The following is a 20,243-nucleotide window of genomic DNA, read 5'->3' as shown; positions in this document are numbered from 1 at the left end:
CCTTGGATATTGAATTATCTTACACCATGCTTTTAGAATTTAACTCTGCCTAACATTCACTTAGTGCCAACCATGTGCCCAGAAAACAAGTAAACACTGGTTTGCCCCTAAACTCTACTCTGGCCATCCTGAGGATTTCTTTTTTCTGAAATCCCTTGTGAAGACTGGGAGACACCAGGTATCCTAATTAGTCTCAGAAGGCAAATCAGTCTATCTTTCTGTGTCTAGAGTTCAAAGGGTGGGAAAATATGTTCTACCTGATACTGTCCCCACTCAGGGAATGACTTTTGAACTTCAAATGTGCACTGCTATGGAGATAGTGGAGGGTTAGCCCTGAAGTCAGACAAATCTGAGTTCATATCATAGCCTTCGCACTTACTATTAGGTAACCTTGGACAAGACACACTCTTTATTCCCAGTCAAGCCTTTGGTCTTCAATCTTGTCTAATTTTCTCCCCAGTTAGTCTGTGTTGTGTAAGAGTTAAGAATGCCTACTTAACTTTTTAGCTATATTAAAATTTATCCAGTGTCCAGAAGAGGACAAATGAGGACTGAGACCCCGCCAATTATATTTCCAATTATTCTCTCTTCTTTTAATCCTAAGAAAAGGGTTGGATAGAGGAATCTTTTTGTGTGCTGAGCCTAATGTGCCACTTAATCAACCATTTTCATCAACCCCAAGTTCTCTTTGGAGAGAAAAGAATTTGTGAACAGTCAATAAATGAATTAATATGTGTAAAACACTTAGAACCATTCCTGACATATAGTAAACACTGTATAGGAGATGACCTTTCAAACCAACTCTGACCCATGGCTTGAACTTGGGACTAGTTTGTACCCACAAATCCATATTTTAGTGAGTCTTCTGGGTCAGCATCTACAAATACCATTTCTACTTTCTTTTATAATCACTGTCACCTCCCCTTTACTATGAGTTTATGAGATGCAGGGGACCTTAGTTTTATATCTTATGCCCCTGGTATTTGGCACTGTAGAAAAGCCCTATACATTGCAAGTTTTGGATTTGTTTATCCTGTTTTCAAAGGGTGGATTGTTATTTCTTTATCCAAACCTACTTATAACTAGTCCTTGATACTCAAAAAGTCAGTGGGGAATTACATAGAGCAGGCTTAGTTTCTTATATCTCTCTAAATCTCCTTTTCATCTCTAAAAGTTTTCCCATTAAAATTGTGATGCCAACAGTAAGTCAAGACACACTGGGATCATCCTCTCTTCCCTTCCCCCTATCTTAAGAAAAACTATGACATTTTCCCTAAGTGTTCATTCTCAAGTCTACAAGTTGCAACTGTAGTTTATAGTCCTGTCTTCAAGGCACTAATGATAACTATTCACTAAGTACACAATCACTAAATTATTTTTTTTAAATTTGTGATGCCAAGGGATTGAACTCAGGGCCTCATGCATGCTAGAGAGGTGCACTGCCATGGAGATATATCCCCAAATCCTTCTAATTTTTTTTTTTGTTGTTGTTTGAGACAGGGACTTGCTAAGTTACTGAGGCTGGCCTGAAATGTGTAATCTTCCTGTATTAGCCTCCCAAGTAGCTGAGATGAGAGATGTGTGCCACCACACCTGGTTGTTATATTTGACATTCTTATTGTATGCCAGGTAAAATTCTAGGCACTAGGGGTACACCTGTAAAAAAATAATGGCCCTTTTTAAATGAGTCTTATATGCTACTGGGGAGAGACAGATGACAGTTTGGTATATTTATTAGGTGGTGATAAGTGCTCTGAAAAAAACTGAAGCAAGATTTGGGGGGGTTGTTATTTTATAGTACATGGTAAGAAAAAGCATCTGTTGATGTGATATAGTAAATACAAGGCATGGTTGATTACTTAGGAAGAGCAAATCCAGCAATAGTGGTACAAAGGCCCTGAGGCAGAAATATGCTTGGCATGTTGAATAGCAAAGTGCTATTGTTTTATGTCTCTTCCCAAAGAGAATAGCAATACCATGTAGGTTGTGATTCATCATTAAAAAGAGAGATGTGAAGTGAGTGAGGCCTTTTGGATAGCCCAAGAACACTTAGTAAGAGGAGTAAACAGGTTCTTTCTACAACCACAGTAATTGCCATCATTTGGATAATAAAGTTCAGCCACAGGGTTTTCATCTGTAGGAAGGGTGTCACAATCCATGAAGACTGTAGGGCTATGCAGGCCACATTTTGTTTTCAGAGAGGGCAGAAATCACAGATTATCCACTCTACTTTTCTAGAACTCTCTCATTAAACAAAGTATGGTTTTAAGCATACTGAATGTTTTCTCTGGGCCCTGCCCTGCCTACTAGCACGTGGGTAGAACTGATCTCAAAAAAACTTGTCCACTGTCTTAGTCTATTTGGAAGTTTTACTGTAAGCTCTCACTACCAACTCTGGAAATTGGTGAGCTCATATTCATTTTAAGGATTAGGGGGTTCCTTGAAGAAGAGCAGGTTGCAAGGAAGGGGTCTTGTCAATAACAAGTGGACAGTTTGTGGAGGAGAGAAATAGATCATTTAGCGTGGAATAGAACTTGAAGAGCCATTAAGTCCACATTCCTTGATTTGTATAGCACAGAATCACTTCAACCCCTCTTGTTCCAATCTCAATCTTTCTCTTTATTCTTCCACCTCTCCCTATCTCTTTCCCTCTTAATGTATGTGTTTCTGTCTGTCTCTCTCCAAGGAAACATAAATTTATATTCTTTTTAGACTTGGTCAAAAGTATAATATTTGCCATGTTTTGAGGGCTTAGTATGTTCCAGATGAAGCTTTTTAAAGTATTTTCTTATTCAGTCATCACAACTCTATGAGGAAGAGGGCATTATCTTAATTTTGCAACTGAAATTTTAAAATGCAAACGGAGCATCAAGTTTGAGACTCACTACAGTTTATGAATGTTGCCCAAGTTTCTATAACGAGTAAGTAGAGAAGTCTTAACATAGCTGAATCTGACTCCAACCTGATGATAACTGTTCTTAATCCCAATAATAGTTGGAGAAGAATAAGTGTGTGATGGGGAGCTCTATTATTTAATAGGTTTTAAAGGGCCTGATAGCCAAGATTTATCCATTCTACTACTACTACTACTACTATTATTATTATTATTATTATTATTATTATTATTATTAAGACTGGCTATTGGACTCAAGCACTCGCTACCACTGAGCTATATCCCTAGCCCTTTTTATTTTATTTTTTTAGTTTGAAATAGGGTTTTACTAAGTTGCCCAGGCTGGCCTCCAACTTGTGATCCTCCTGTTTCAGTTTCCGAAGTAGCTGGGATTACACATGTGCACCACAACACCCAGTCTCTATTCATTCCAAAAACTGTCATTGAGTTGTTACCTCTTGCCTATTACTCTATTAGGCCCTAGTTTCTAGAGAGGCAAGAAAAAGAAATCTCTATTCTCAGGAATGTCATGCTATTGGTGTGGAATCTGGACCAACTATTCCTCAGTAAGTAATCCAATCATGACTGTGATGATGTGCATTGGATGTTATAAGCACATGTGCAAATAGCTTCTGTTTCTGTCTTGGGAATCAGTGAAGGCTTCATACAGTTGATAGTGTATGAGGAAAGTCCTGAAAGTCACAGGTGTAGATTAATTGAGATACAAGTTAACCTTCTCCATTAAGTTCCTTCTGTAACAGGGGACTGCCAAGTTAGTAGTTTAAGTGAGATAGAAATTCATTTTTGTCTTGTTTAAAACTTTAGATGTGAACAGTTCATGATTAGTGGGACAGTTCTACCATCCTTACCACTTTTAATCAATCTCTAGGTCACAGGTAGTAGTCCATTTGTCTCCATTTGCCACCCAGAGAAAAAGCAAAAGGAGACAAAATAGAATATAGACAGATTCTGTTTAAAAACTTGATCCAGGGCTGGAGATATGGCTCAGCGGTAGCGCGCTCGCCTGGCATGCGTGCGGCCCGGGTTCGATCCTCAGCACCACATACCAACAAAGATGTTGTGTCCGCCGAGAACTAAAAAATAAATATTAAAAAAAAATTCTCTCTCTCTCTCTCTCTCTCTCTCTCTCTCTCTCTCTCTCTCTCCTCTCTCACTCTCTCTAAAAAAAAAAAAAAAAAACTTGATCCAAATGTTTGTATATATCACTTCGACTTGTATTCTGTTGTTTACAACTTACATGACCTTACCTCACTACAAGGGAGACTAAGATATAAGTATGTCTCTTGAGCTAAACCTCAGTGACATCCACTAGTAAAAGGAAGAAGGGGAGGATGGTTACTGGGAAGCAATTAGCAGCCTCTGCCATAAGGAGCTGATTTATAGGCATAAAGAACTCTGGATTCACACATAAATGAGAGACTAATGAATTGAAGAATGGTAAGAAACCAAAGAATTAAAAAAATAAGAGAATAATGAACTGTAATAATTCATCATGACTGTAGTATAAGGTGAATGTAGGAAATATGGGAAATAAGGGCTGGATATTACAGGCAGTGACCAGATTATGAAGCACTCTGTGCTAATTGAGGAATTTGAACTTTGTCCCAAAGACAATGTGAAATCACTGAAATATTTTAAGCAGGGAATAACACAATTAAATTTTAATATAGAAAGGTCATTCTATGTGCACTTGGGTAGACACACTAGTCAAAGGGGTGCCTGGAAAAGGAAGGAACACTCAGGAGACTTTTTAAATCAGAAAAAACACAAGACTCTAAACCAAGGCAGTGGCAGTGAGCAGAGGGGATAGATTAGAGAGATGTTAAGGAAGTGTAATTAATAGAAGTTTTTGACTAAATGGAAGTGGGACGTGAGAAAGGGGATGATGTATGAATATTAATGTCCAGATTTCTGACCTGGGAGTTAGCATTGTTTTAGGTAATAAGCAATTATTAGGGAAGAATTAAATGTGTTTAATTCTAGAAATGTTGAGCTTGAGATATTCTGGGTTATCCAGATGGCAATATTGAAAAGACAAATAGAAATGTTGATATAGAAATGTGTAGAGAAATCTGGTATTACAAACTGTGAAAGTGAATGAAACTGTTGAAATAGTGAATGGGTTTGATCAGTGAGATCATTAGAGGCCTGAAAGCACAGTCCTGGAGAAGATGAACATTTAGAAGAAGCTAGTGAAAGAGACAGTATTCAGAGAAGTATGAAATGTACATTCAGAAAGGGAAAGGGAAAGGTGTTTTTAGAGAAAATGTAACTATTTCATATGCTGAAGCAAAGTCAAAATAAGATTGTGAAATGCCCTCTGGATCTGGCATTTTTTTAATATTTATTTTTTAGTTATAGGTGAACACAATGTCTTTATTTTCCTTTATGTGGTGCTGAGGATTGAACCCAGTGCCTCATGCATGCTAGGCAAGCACTCTACCTCTGAGCCACAATACCAGACCAGATTTGGCAATTTTTGTAAAGGCAGTTATAGAAGAGTGGTGTTGGTAGAGAAGAGGTCGAGGAGCAAAGGAGGTACAAAGCAATGGAGGCCAATCTCTCCTGAAAGTGAGGAATGAAAGCAATGTGATGACAGGTGGGGGAATGCTTTTCTGATAGGAGAGACTGTTAATGTGCATGAGGTTGAGAAAGAATATTGTAATAGACAGGGCCAAAATGGAGGAGAGGCCTTGAGGAGCCATGAAGAAATGAGATACAGAGCACAGGTAGAGGTGTTCCTTTTTAGAAAGTGAAAAGGAGATGAAGTAAGATCTTGAGTGTAAATGCCAGTGAGTTGTCAGTATGTCAGTATGGAGTATGGGGATATAAAGTTGACATTTATTTCTAATGACCTACCTTTCTCTGAAGTATGAGGTGGGATCATTTGAGAGGGGGACATCTATGGGCCAATCATAATGAATGCTCAGCAGGGATGACAACTGAGCAAGGAGAAATAACAGATAATGAGTTTGTTTCCATTATCGACACTTCTTTTGAAGCAATCCAAAGGCATTTCATATTAAATGTGTATTCTGATTACCCAACTGAAAATTTTCAAAATATTTTCAGAAATTCAGCTTAGGACAAAAGTTTTCTTGAATCCCATCCATACTTATTTTCTTCTCATTTGGCATTCCTATTCACATTTCTAGAGCAGGTTTCTCAACTTTTGTACTATTTTGACATTTGGGGCCAATAATTTTTTGTTGTTGTTATGGAGATTTCCTGTGTATTGTAAGATGTTAACAAACATCCCTGGCCTCTTTTCACCAGATTTCAATCCCCCTTACACAGTTATGATAATAAAATATTTCTACAGATATTACAAAATGTTTCTTGGAAGGGCCGGTGCTGTAGCTTAGTGGCAGAGCACTTGTTTAGCACATGTGAGGTTCTGGGTTCAATCCTAAATACCACATAAAAAAATTAACAAATAAAATGGCATGCTGTCCATCTACAACTACCAAAACATTTTCAAAACAGTGTTTCCTGGAAGACAATATTTACCTCACTTGAGAAGCTATATTCTGGAGCAAATGGAAAGGTCCTGGAGAGAGGGGGAAAGGATTTATACTATATAAGTGTGTGTATATATATATATATATATATATATATATATATATATATGTTAATCAGTTGAGCATAACAATTATACATGAACATAGGCATGACAAATTTTTGACAAATTAGAAAATTGATAACACAGGTTATAAGTGACTAAGCTGAGATTTGAACTCAGGTGTGTTGGATTTCCTAAAGTTTAGCTCATTTCTTAACAATAAAAAACAAATACAATCAGGTGTGGTGGTGCTTATCTGTGATCCCAGCTACTTGGGAGGCTGAGGCAGAAGAATTGCAAGTTCCAGGCCAGCCTCAGTACCTTAGAGAGACCCTGTCTCAAAATGAAATTTTTGAGAAAAGCTGTGAATGCATCTCAGCAATAGAGCATTGCCTAGTATGTGCAAGTCTCTGTGTTCAATCCCAAGTACCACTCATATACATAAGAAGACAAATACAAAAACCAGACAAATACATGTGAACACAAACATACATAAAGCAATTTGTGAACAATGGTATCATAATACAGTAACTATTCTGTAAGGTGCTTTAAAATATTTACTTAATCATTTATATAAATCTATATTACCATTTTTTAAATTTTAACTGGCACATTAAAACAAAAAATATACCTATTAACATTGTACCATGTAATGTTTTGATACGTGTATGTATTGCATGAAGTTTAAATTAGGGTAAGCATGTTTACCTCTTCAAACATTTAATATCATTTATTTATGGTAAAAACTTTGAAAATTCTTTCTTTTACCTTCTTGAAATATACAGTGCACCAAACATAATGATTTAATTTCCTTTCAATATATAATCAAGAACAAAGCACCATCCCAACCAGACTTACAAAGGTGACTATTTTACCCAGTCCTTTGTCAGTTCAGGACAATATCATTTTTAATAAATAGTATTAGTCTAATAGGAAAAATGTGATATATTTTTCATTTAATATGTAGGTTTTTATGATTAGTGAAGTTGTTTTTATGTTTATGAGCTGATTTTGTTCTTTTTAAATATGTTTTAATGCCTTTGTCCATTTTTCTATTTTAGCTCTTAATCTATTACTTACTGATTTCACATTAACCCATTGTCTCTTAAGTATATTGCAAATGTTTTCTCATTTATTGCTTACCTTAAGAAATTTTAATGGCATATTTCATATTAAAGAATTTATAATGTTTATAAGTCACAGCTGCCATTATTTTCCATGATAGCTCATATTTCTAATTTGTTTTGATAGTTTTAAGTTTTATTTGTAAGTCTAATATGGAAAATTGGTTATCCATTTGATAGAATTATTTCTGTCTCACACCATAAACAAAAATAAATTCCAAGCAAGCATTATATATGTCTAAACCTGAAAGTAAGAAAACAGTACTTAAAATATAGGAAAATATTTTTATGATCTTAATATAGAGATATTCTTGCTAAACAAACATTTACAAAGAAACAGGCACTCTTAAGATTATTGGTGAGTGTATAAATTGTTATAATAATTTCTTAAACAGCTTTCTAGAAGTATAAAAGTATGGTTAACATAAAATAAACATGCATATTTAAAATATTCAATTTTATAAGTTTTGACATATACATCAAATATATGTATATATATAATTATATATATGTATATATAAAATGTTTTGCAAAATTTTATATTCTAATAAGTGTGTAGTAGTCTCTCACTATGATTTTAATTTGCATTTCTCTGATGTGTTTATGATATTGAATACACACACACACACACACACACACACACACACACACATGCACACACACACCTACATCCTTGCCACAATCAAGATAATGAACATGTTCATCTTTCCCTGCAAAGTTATGAGCTGATTTTGAGGTGGGTACTTCCCACCCACCCACCTCAGGCAACTACTGATGAGCTTTCTGTCAATATAGATTGATTTGCATTTTCTAGAGTTTTATATAAATGCAATCATATACTATATACTTTTTTTGGTTTAGCTTTTTTCATTCAGCATAATTATTCTGAGGTTAATTCAAATTGTTGAATGAATCGGTAGTTTGTTCCTTTGTTTTGCTAAGTTGTTTTCCATCACATATACATAATTTGGCTATCTGTTCATGCATTGATGGTCATTTGAGTTGTTTCCCAATTTGGGGCTATTATAAATACAACTGCGCTGGGCGAAGTGGTGTGTGCCTGTAATCTCAGTGGCTCAGGGGACTGAGATAGGAGGATCACAAGTTCAAAGCCAGCCTTAGCAAAACTCAGGTGCTAAGCATCTCAGTGAGACCCTGTCTCTAAATAAAATACAAAATAGGCCTGGGGATGTGGCTCAGTGGTCGGGTGCTCCTGAGCAGGTTCAATCCCTGGTATTCCCCCAAATAAATAATAAACAAAAATAAAAATAAAATCAACTGCAATGAATACTTAGGTACAAGCCTATAGTCCTGTATTCTCTTTAGGTACATAATAATTATATGTTTAAAGTTTTTAAAAAATTGTCAAGCTATTTACTTAAGTAATTGTATCATTTTATTTTCTGAAAGAAATTACAAAATCCATGTTAATTGTTTATGTGTTTGGTAGAATTCTCCAGCTAAAACATCTAAGCCTGGAAATTTCTTCTTCAGGAGTTTTCAAACTATGAATTCACCTTCTTTAATTATCTACTTCATTAGGTCATTTTTAAAATCCAATCTTTCAATGTACCATTTTATATTCCCACCAGCAATGAAAGTATAAATTGCTTCATATCTGCTGCATTGTGGTACAGGAATTTTTTGCAAAATTTTTACGTTCTAATAAGTATGTAGTAGTATCTCACTGTGATTTTAATTTGCATTTCCCAGATGTCTTTGTGATATTGAATATTTTTATGTTAGTCATGTATATGTCTTATTTATTTAGTTTGTTGTCCTAGACTAGTCCCTGTTGCCCTCTCTTAGCCAGAAGAAGATTTATGAAGCTATTTTTGACCTTTGCAGGGTGCAATTTGGCCTTTTATATCACAACTATAAATGTCTTTTTTTTTTAACACAGTAATTTCAAGCATTCTTTTAGGTGCTAGAGGAATCACTGTGGATAAGGCAGAAAGCTTTTATAAAGCTTAAAATTTTATCAAGAGACAGGCAACAAACTAAATAAATGAGTAAAATATGTAAAATGGTAGAATTGATAACACATGCTAAGAAGAAAAAAGAAAAAGAACCAGGAAGGAAAAACAGGAAGATTTGGGTAGATGGAGACATGTTAACTTTAGATAAATGAGGCCTGAAAAGCCTAATTGAGAGAGGTATATATGATAAGAATCCTGGAGAATGGAGAGAGCAAGAGCAAATTTTATGGATATGTGGAAGAAGACCATTCTAGGTTGAATAAATAGTCAGTACAAAAACCATGGTGTGTTGGGGAATAGCATGGAATATTCATAAAAACTATTATAGTGCCCAAGCAGATGCTCACAAGTAATAGCTATTTAGAATACTATGACCAGGAGTATGACCTAGAACTGTATGGTCTCAGTGCTGATCTTGCTGTTATGTCATATTGTCTCTTCGTTATAACCATGAGACATATACTGACTTTTCCTTTCCACTATTGTTCCTTGCCAAGGTCCAGCTTTTACACAGGCTTACTATGCGTTTCCAATCATGTAATTTCTGTTTTGCCTTTTGCATACTAGGATGTTGGGTTCTAACATTTCTTTTCACACTAATTTTTGGGATTGATATTGTTACTGTCACTGGCTGGCAACAGTGATTCCCTTCTTTCTTCACTATATGTATGTGTCATCCCAAAGTGGAGGTACACAGGCCAAAAGGTCAGTCTCCCTAGGAAGTGGAAAATCCTTAAGTTCACATGAACTACTATATAAAAATTCTAATTACAGCTCTTCTGCACTCCTCAAACACTCTATATAGTATCCAAGACACTTTGTTTTAACTTTTTAATTATATGTTACTTTTATTTTTTGAATAGGGAGGCATTGCACTGTGGTATGAAATTTTAAAAGAACAAAATTATATAGGAGAGAAAAATAAGTTTCCCTCCTTATTTTCCCCAGCCAATCATTATTTCTGCCTCGAGACTAATGATGTAACCAGATTCCTTAGTGTCTTTTCAGAAATATTGAGTGCCTATGTATATATGTTCATGAGGGTATGTTTACTCTTCTTCTGCATTGCAGTCCCAGATGATAAAAAGCATCTTTTCTTTCCAGGTTTCATATTTTCACTTTCCCACAACAACTATATGATACATAGGAAGGGGACTCAAGATTTTCTTCCAAGAGTGGCAAGTTGAACAAACAATTCTGTTTGGTTTGGTTAGATGTTCAGCCCATGAAAAATAGGCAAAATAATTATAGTTTTATTTCTTTTTTCCCCAATAGATTTGTATTGAACCTTTTTAGTTATACATTAGGATTTATTTTGACATAATTATGAAAGCATGAAATAAAATTTTCTCTAACTCAGTCCCTAGTACTTCCCCTTCCTTTGATCCCTTCCTTCTACTGATCTTTCTGTTATTTACTTATAGGGTGTTTTGTTTTTGATTTCAGTTAGTGTCTTGTGGAAATACTTGATAGTGAGGTTCGCTGTGGCATATTCACGTATTATGTAGGAAAGTTAGGTCAGATACATTCCAGTCGTCTTCCCTATCCAGTCTCCTCCTCCCTCCCCATCAAGCCCCTTAATCAGTTTTAAAAATCATTCTTCTACTTTGCTGAGGATTGAATCCAGTGCCTCACACATGTGAGGCAAGCACTCTACCACTGGGCTACACCCCAACCTCCAGAAACTTTATCTCTTTATTGAAATAATCTTTCACTTCCTGTATTTTCATCCTATTTTTCCATTACTTTTTCTTTTAGTTTATTGATCATTTTAACTATGAACTTTCTACTTTCTCTGACATTTCTTCCACTGCAATGCCAATGAAGTCAGTTGTTGAAGTGTTATGTATTGTTTGGGGTAGTTTGTTCCCTTGATTTTTAATATCACTTGTACATCTATCCATTTATTGGGGGTGGTTTTTGCTTCTTTTAAGCAAGGGACTGCTTTGTGAACTTCTTAAGAGCCCTGGGTTGGGTGAATATCCAGGTGTGGATATTTAACTCATATCATGACCTTTGCTGATGCCAATATAAGCACCACTTTGAGGGAAGCCCAGAACCCTATTCACTATAATCAGTTCAGAGCCCAGCCACTTACAATTCAGCCTGATAAAAAGTGAATGACTTGTAAATATAGTGGTTCACGAGTTCCTCTAATACAGTATAAACCTGTAGTAAAAAAATTCTGGAATGAGTTGAAAATTAGTTATTAAATATAGTGAAATTGCTGTAAAATTATACTAGGGCTGGAAGGGAGAAAAAATGGGCAAAAAAGATTTAAAAAATTAAAAAGAGAAAAGGTAGAAAAGAATAATACTCACTAAGGTAAAAAGGGTTAAAAAAGGTGGATAGGGGTATTTCTGGTACTGGCAGACAGTGTGAGTGGGAGAGTAGCAATTAAGAGGGTCAAGTATAAACTATTGCTAGGAAGTCAAAGATAGAAAGAATGATTCCAATTAGTGCTTTAAACCATTAAAAGAAATATGTTTACATGGGTTGAAGGTACAATAATAGCTATTAGGGTAACAACTCACAATCAAGATAAATAGTAACATTCATGATCAAAGTTGATGTTTGAGTTATTTATAGTATAAACCATGCCAAGGTGAAGAAAATTCTTTTTGAATCTTGGTTTGGATTTCATTTTAGGATTTGGGACATTTAAAAAATATCCATCATTATTTGCCTTCTAATTCCTCCAGAGATTCCTGGATAGAGGAGTCCCTCCCCTAGTTTCTTTTTTAAATTTTAATTTTTTTATATATGACAATAGAATGCATTACAATTCATATTTTACATATAGAGCACAATTTTTCATATCTCTGGTTGTACACATCGTTTGTGTCTCCTTATATGTACATAGGGTAATGAAGACCATCGAGTTCCACCATCTTTCCTACCTCTGTTTCCCTCCCTTCTCCTCCCTCCCCTTTTCCCCTTTGCCCTATCTAGAGTTCATTTAATCCTCCCATGCCCACCCCCCATAGCATATTATGGATCAACATCCTTAAATCAGAGAAATCATTCAGCACTTGTATTTTGGGGATTGGCTAATTTCACTTAGCATAATATTATCCCCTGGTTTCTATGGACCCCCCACTGGTCTGATTTGTTTTGTCAGCTCAGGGACCTGTGGCTGACTGCATTGAGTATGTGGAGTATGTGAAGTTGTGTCTGTTGGTTGTTTCTGTTTTGTGCAGGAGTTCAGGACTCAGGGCTCTGGGCTATTGCTGCTATTGCTGTGGGTCATCATATACCCACTCCCCTCTACAGGATCGTTTTCATGAAGGCATAAAGCATAATGGCTGTCTGCAAGCACAGGTCCTGTGGTTGTGGATTCTCCATGGGGGATCTGTGGTACAGATCCTGGCCTATGCAGCTTACTGGGGTACTGTCTTTACCACTGAGTAAAGAGATTCAGCTGACTCACCTAGGTTCCAGTTTCCACTGCCCCAGGCTGTGAAGGGTGGGCACTGATTCCCTCTGCTGACTGTGACTGATGCAGGGTTGAGACAGGATCAAAACAATGCCCTTGGACTGGGGTTGGGGCTCAGTGGTAGGGCGCCTCGCACATGGGAGACCCTGGGTTCGATCCTCGGCAGCAAATAAAAATAAATAAGTGAAATAAAGGTGTTGTGTCCAACTACAACTAAAAAATAAATACTTAAAAAAAAGAAAACAGTGTCCTGTCACTCGGTACATGTGCCCAAGGGTCAGCTGCCTTGGACCCAGGCAAATGTTTGCCTTGACTGACCTCTTGTTGGCTTTGGTAATGGTCCAGGCCTCTTCCCTTTAAGCTTCCTGAAAACTCAAGCAACTTCTCATCCCAGCCTTCCACCAGCTGCTGCCATGATCTAGGGAACCATCACTCTATGCTGCTGGATATCCAGGAGGCTTCCCTCCAGGATGGCCTTATGCAGACTGTGACTGCAATCAGGGACAATCCCTCTAGGCTTCTTAGACCTCAGGCAACTCCTCTCTGTTTCTCATCCCAGGGACAGCAGGCGGCAGCAGCAGTTCTAATGGCTCCCCTTTCCCCTTTCTTCTGCTTGCTGCTAAAACTGTTTTGCTGCTTGGATCTGAGCTTTCAGTTATGGGTGAATTGCAGGTGTCTGCTCTGTCTCTGCCCAGCCTTCCATGACAGCTGTACAGAGTGCTGATTTGGGCGAGCAGTTCCTGGGTTGGTTGTTCCACCCTGCTCCCCATTTTCATGGTCAGAGGGAGGGGTTTCAGCAACTTTGGGCTAGTAGTGATCCCTCTACAAGTTCTTTCTAGAGGGAGCCTTACGAGAACCCACTACCCTCTAGTTTAACTTGCTTCTTTCTGGAAGTGGGGAGAATGCTGTGTTGATTCATGGGGGTGACTGTTCAGCTCTGGGCTCCGCAAAATGGCTGTGGATCCTGGCATGGCTTTCTATTTATGATTTGGTTTTATACTGCTTGATCTGCTTCAAGGACACCGCTGTTGCTGCCATGCCTTTTTTTTCCTGCCTTTCTTTCCAAATGTTGTTAAGGGAGTGGACTTTGTGCTTTTCTGCTCCCTCTTTCTCTGCCTGTTGTCCCTCCCCATTTCGCCCACCCTGTTCCACATTTGGGGTTAGGGAATTCTGTGCTTATTTTCTACTCTGGTAACCAATCTTCAAGTCTCTCCAGGTCTTGGACATTATAATATTGAGTCTTAGAACATTTATATCTCCCACCTGTCAGATCAGCTGTTCCTTCACTACCTCCTCTCTGTGTTTTTGCTCTCAGAATCCACTGCCTAGGTCCATTCTGCCATATTGGACTCTCTCAAAAAGCATCTTAATAACTCTTTGCATCTGATTTTTATCATATCCTGTGAGGTAGGTGGTATTGCCCCTGTGTTACAGAAGAGAACACAGAGGCTCAGTGAAGAGAAATTACTTCCCTCAGGTCTCCCAGGCAGAAAGTAGAAAACCAGGATTGATGTTGTAGTCTTTTGTCTGCATTCTTTGTTTCACACTAAGGAGTGTTCCATTTTGTTTCATAAACATGGGAAGAGATATCTAAACACTTGCTAGTAGAATGTTTTAGAAAATCCCCATAATTCATTTAACCATATTAGAATATTTACATCGGACCCTAAGTGTAATGTTAGCAGATATCAGGTGGTAGACAGTATTAGGGACAAAAAAACTTGATATAATTGCCTCCTGGATATCTTCCTTATCCCTCCACAGATCTATTTGGGTCCACCTGAGGAGAACACTGCACCCCCAGTGCCTCCACCTCGAGTGACAGCAAGAAGACACAAACCAATCACAATTTCAAAGCGATTACTGCGAGAAAGGGCGGTTTTCTATACTTCTTCCCTGGATGAAAGTGAAGGTCAGTACTCATATTCACCCTTAGCTTCTAAATGGTGATTAGACAAAAAGAAGTTGTTGAGGGGCAGAAGTGGGGGTGTGATCATTTTTATCCATGCAAATATAAGCCTTTCCTGGCTTCTAGGTTTAAAAGCATCTTGGAGAAGCAAAGCTTATACTTATTCCCAGAGAGGAAATTATTTTTTTTGGTTTCGGATAGAACAGGGATGACTTTGTAAAAGATGCTACCATGATCCTTTCTTTATAAGATCAGTGGAGGATCCACAATATTCTTAGATCTGTGTGCCTAATACATGGAAATGCATAAATCAGATGCTTTCTGAACATGCTTAGGTTTTAAACTCATATATGGCTAATATGGATTGAAAACCTACTATGAGCCAGGTACTATGCTAGGTGCCCAGTATGTATTCCTAAGGAGCTTGTGGGATAAAGTGAGATACATGTATGTGAACAAACAAATGCCAGTCAGTGGAATAATTGCTAGGAATGAGACTCTAAACATTCTACATGGACCTATGCCCCACTCACCACTATTCCACTGAGAACATTCTTGCAAAAGTCACTAATAATCTCCATGTGATCAAATCAAATAGCCACTCTATTATTCTCCCCTTACTCAGCTTATGAACAGCATTAGATACAGTTGACTCCTTCCTCCTCCTTAAAACACTGATTTTGGTTTCCAGGACACCAACTCTCCTTTTGCCTCACTAAATATTCCATCTCCATCTCCTGTATGGCTTTTCCTTCTCTCTGTTATATTTCTATGTGATTTTATCTATTCTTTTGGTCTTATTTTTTAATTTATTCTGATTTTTTATACCTGATGCCAGAATGCAGTTCATTTCATATTACACATATAGAACACAATTTTTGAAGACACTGATTGTAAACAAAGTAACACCATTTGTGTCTTATACATGTACTTAGGGTAATAATGTCTAACTCATTCCACCATCATTCCTCCCCCCTTGCCCCCATCTTTCCTCTCCCTCCCCTTTGCCCTATCTAAAGTTCCTCCATTTCTCCCATGCTCCCCACCCCCAATCGCCATTATGCATCAGCATCCTCATATCAAAGAGAACATTCGACCTTTTGGGGGGAGGATTGGCTTGCTTATTCACTTAACATTATATTCTCCAACTTCATCCATTTATCTGCAAATGCCATGATTTTATTCTCTTTTAATGCTGAGTAGTTTTCCATTGTGTATGCATACCAAATTTTTCCTATCCATTCATCTACTGAAGGGCATCTAGATTGGTTCCATGATTTAGCTATTGTGGATCCTTCTGTTGTAAACATTGATGTGGCTGTGTCCCTGTGGTATGCTGTTTCTAAGTCCTTTGGGTATAAACCGAGAAGTGGGATAGCTGGGTCATTCCCAGTTTTCCAAAGAATCTCCATACTGCTTTCCAGACTGGCTGCACCAATCAGCAGTCCCACCAGCAATGTATGAGTATGCCTGTTCCCCACGTCCTCACCAACACTTATTGTTGTTTGTATTCTTGATAGCTATTATTCTGACTGGAGTTGAGATGAGATCTCAGAGTAGTTTTGATTTGCATTTCTCTAATTGCTAGTGATGTTGAACATTTTTTCATATGTTTGTTGATTGATTATATATCCTCTTCTGAGAAGTGTCTGTTCAGTTCCTTGGCCCATTTATTGATTGGGTTATTTGTTTTTTGTTTTTTGTGTTTTTTTTTTGATGTTAAGGTTTTTGGGTGCTTTGCATATCCTAGATATTAGTGCTCTATCTGATGTGCTTGTGGTAAATATTTGCTCACATTCTATAGTCCGTCTATTTTACCTCACTGATTATTTCTTTTTATGAAAAGAAGCTTTTTAGTTTAAATCCATTCCATTTATTTATTCTTGATTTTAATTCTTGTACTACAGGAGTTTTATTAAGAAAGTTGGGGCCTAATCTTACATGATGGAGATTTGGGCCTACTTTTTGATCCATTAGGTGAAAGGTCTCTGGTTTAATTCCTAGGTGCTTGATTCACTTTGAGTTGAGTTTTGTGCATGGTGAGAGATAGAGATTTAATTCCATTTTGTTACATGTGGATTTCCAGTTTTCCCAGCACCATTTGTTAAAGAGGCTATCTTTTCTCCAATGTATATTTTTGGCACCTTTGTCTAATATAAGATAACTGAATTCATGTCCTCTATTCTATACCATTGGTCTACAGGTCTATTTTGGTGCCAATACCATGCTGTTTTTGTTACTGTTGCTCAGTAGTATAGTTTTAGGTCTGGAATAGTGATGCCACCAGCTTCACACAGTCTTTTGATTTTAAATATCATTTGAGTGCTGAAGATGATTTCTAGTTTCCATCTGTAGGATATTGTCATCTCAAACTCCCTGCTGAACTGACTCCCTTGGGATGATGACTCATGGGCATTTCACATTCGAAATGTTCAAAACATAATTTTTGATTTTCTACTGCTCCTTTACCTGCTCCTACTCCCACCACCCCCCAGTCTAATTAATAGGCCACACCAGTCTCCTGATCGCTAAGGTTAAGAACTTTGACATCATCCTTAATTAGTCTTTTCCTTTTTTTCATCATATCTGATCCATTGGCAATTCTTATCAGCTCTGCATGCCCATTACATGCTAAATCTTTCTGCTTTCCCATGCTACCATCCTTGCTGAGCCTACATCATCTCTCACCTGGTATCCTTATTTGCTTTCTTGCCTGCCTCTAATCCATTCTTGCCTGCCTCTAATCCATTCTCCACAGCAGCCAGTTAAATAGACATCTGTTGAAAATGTAAATTGGATCTCATCATTCCTTCTGCTGCAAACTTTCAGTGACCTCTCTTCATTTTTAGCATAAAATTTGCATTTAATGCTGTTTTATATGATCCTTACTTATCTCTCTAACCTTCATTTCTGTGCTTCCTGCTCTCACTGTCCCCTTTGCTTTCTCTGGGCTAATCCCATTGGTCTTGCTATTCCTTATAGATATCAAGCTTAACTAAGTGCCTTTGCATTTGCTGTTCTCTTTGCCCTAAGTATTCTTCTTCCAGAACTTCACAGGCCTTACTCCTTTATCCAGAGTTTGGCCAAATGCTATCTCCTTATAGAGACCTTCTCTGTGTATTCTAGTCAAATAATCTTTTCTCCTCATCCAATCACTGCCTATTTATTTATACTACACTATTTTATTTATACACCTGCTACTATTTGTTGATACGTTTGTTTCCTGTCTTTCCTGTTAGAAAGTAACATCTATTTTATCACTAACCCTTAGAATATATTACATGTATATATATATTATAGTATTCACGTAATAAGAATGAATGAATGGATATGTAAGGAATAATGAAGAGTAAGGGATTACCTAGCTTAATGATCACTTTCATACAGAAGTTAGAATGTTAATCAGGAGAAAGTGGAAGGGAAAATTGAATGCCTACTCTGTCCTACCAAAATTTCAGTTTTATGATATAAATTTATTTATTTATCCATGATGTCCCCAAATAGAAACTCTATACCAGCAGATTTTTTTTTTACACTGTATCTCTAGCACCAGCACAGTACTTGGTACATAGTAAGCCCTCCATAATTGAGAATAATAAATGAATGAATTGGGTGTCAGTAGACCTAAGACTGAACTTCATCTTAACCACTATCCTACTGAGTAAAATGAGCTAGCCATTTTCTCTCTCTGGGTCTCAGTTTGCCCCTCTGTGTGGTGAGGGCTTTGTGCCAGAAAATCTCCAATGAGATCACCCAGTCTAGACATTTTTAAGAACTTTTTTAGACTGATATATAATTTAAATGCCATAAAATTCACTCCTCTAAATTGTACAGCTCAGTAATTTTATTACATTTTGTACAGCCATCTCATTCCAGAACATTTTCATTACCATATTTTCCAATTTCCATTCCCCATAACCCTTGACTATTACAATCTACTTTCTGTCTCTACAGATTTGCCTATCCTGAACATTTCATATTAATTGAATCACATACTATGAAGATGTTTGTGGCTGACAAATCATTTCACTTATTATAATGTATTCAAAATTCATCCACATTGTAGCATGTATCATTTATTCATTCTTTTTTATTGTCAAATAATATTTCATTCATCATTTGATAGTTGAGTACTATTTACTTTTTTAGCTATTATAATGCTTCTGTGAGCATCCATGTACAGGTTTTGTGTGAATGTCTTTCAATTAAGTATATACCTAGAATGAAATTTTTTGGGTCATATGGTTACTCTGTATTAAAACTTTTAAAGAATAGCCAAGCTATTTTCCAAGCAGATACACCATTTTACTTTCCTACTGGCAATGGTTGAGATTTCTAATTTTTCTGCATCTTCACCAACACCTATCATATCCTGACTTTGATTCCAGGCATCCAAAGTGGATAAAAATCCACAGTCTCAATTAATGTTTAACATTTGTGTGTGAAATATTTATGTGGAGCTCTCTTTTGTAGGGCAAGCATTGGAAACTCAAAAGTGGGTTATTTTCCAAGTTAACTATAGCTGCTAAATGACAGAACAGCAATTTGTACCCATCTATCTTATCCTAAAGTACTATTACCTACTATAAAAATGGTGTGTTTCATATGACTTGTCTGAATATTGTTCTAAGAAGGAAACAATCCTTCTGCTTACTACCATTCTTTATCAGTAATATTTCATTTCCTTACTCCGAACACTATTTTTTTTATAAATAGTATTTCAGTGAATCGAATCCCTCCACAATCATTATGGGCTCCTTCATAACCCCATATCTAAGTCATGGCCATTCGACCTCTTTAATATCTCTTGATTATCTTTTGGTGATTTCATTCCAGGTTAGATACTACTCATCAACTAACCCCCCCCACTTCCAGTCTCTCTGGTCCAATCTGATTTTCATAATGAACCCAGAGGTATGTTCTAAAAAAACATATTTGAGAATGCTGCTTCTCTGTCACCCAAAAAGTAATTATCCCTTGTGGCCTAAAGATGAAGTACATATTCGTGAGGATGGCATCTATGATCTTTATGATATAGTTCCAATCCGTCTTAACAACCTCATCTTCTTTTAGTCACAGATTCTCAAGTCAAACTAAACATTTTTAAAATTTTTTCTCAGATAAACCCTGATCTTTGAATCTTCCAAGTTATTATTTGTGTGAACAATCTTGTTTTATCTATGCCCCTACCCAATCCCCAACCAGACATCAGGTCATTTCATCTGTGTTTCAGTATGTATCTCTAAAAATAAGGACTCTTTTTTTTTAACTAAAACAACAATTATTATCAGTCTATCTAAAAGAAAGTGATAATACCGC

At 36.8% G+C, this 20,243-nt stretch overlaps 1 protein-coding gene across 1 annotated transcript in view; it reads left to right on the top strand.

The window, feature by feature from the left end:
• Ophn1 (oligophrenin 1) overlaps positions 1-20,243 on the top strand; it is a 369,837-nt gene that overhangs the window by 328,492 nt on the left and 21,102 nt on the right. Inside the window, exon 20 of the mRNA XM_077793759.1 lies at positions 14,780-14,927. Within this exon, the coding sequence (XP_077649885.1) occupies positions 14,780-14,927 (148 nt within the window). The remainder of the gene's footprint in view (positions 1-14,779; positions 14,928-20,243) is intronic.

The sequence above is a fragment of the Urocitellus parryii genome, chromosome X (assembly GCF_045843805.1).
Source record: "Urocitellus parryii isolate mUroPar1 chromosome X, mUroPar1.hap1, whole genome shotgun sequence".
NCBI lineage: Eukaryota > Metazoa > Chordata > Mammalia > Rodentia > Sciuridae > Urocitellus > Urocitellus parryii.
Note: the sequence above shows the minus strand (reverse complement) of the source record. Positions and strands in the feature narration are given on the sequence as shown.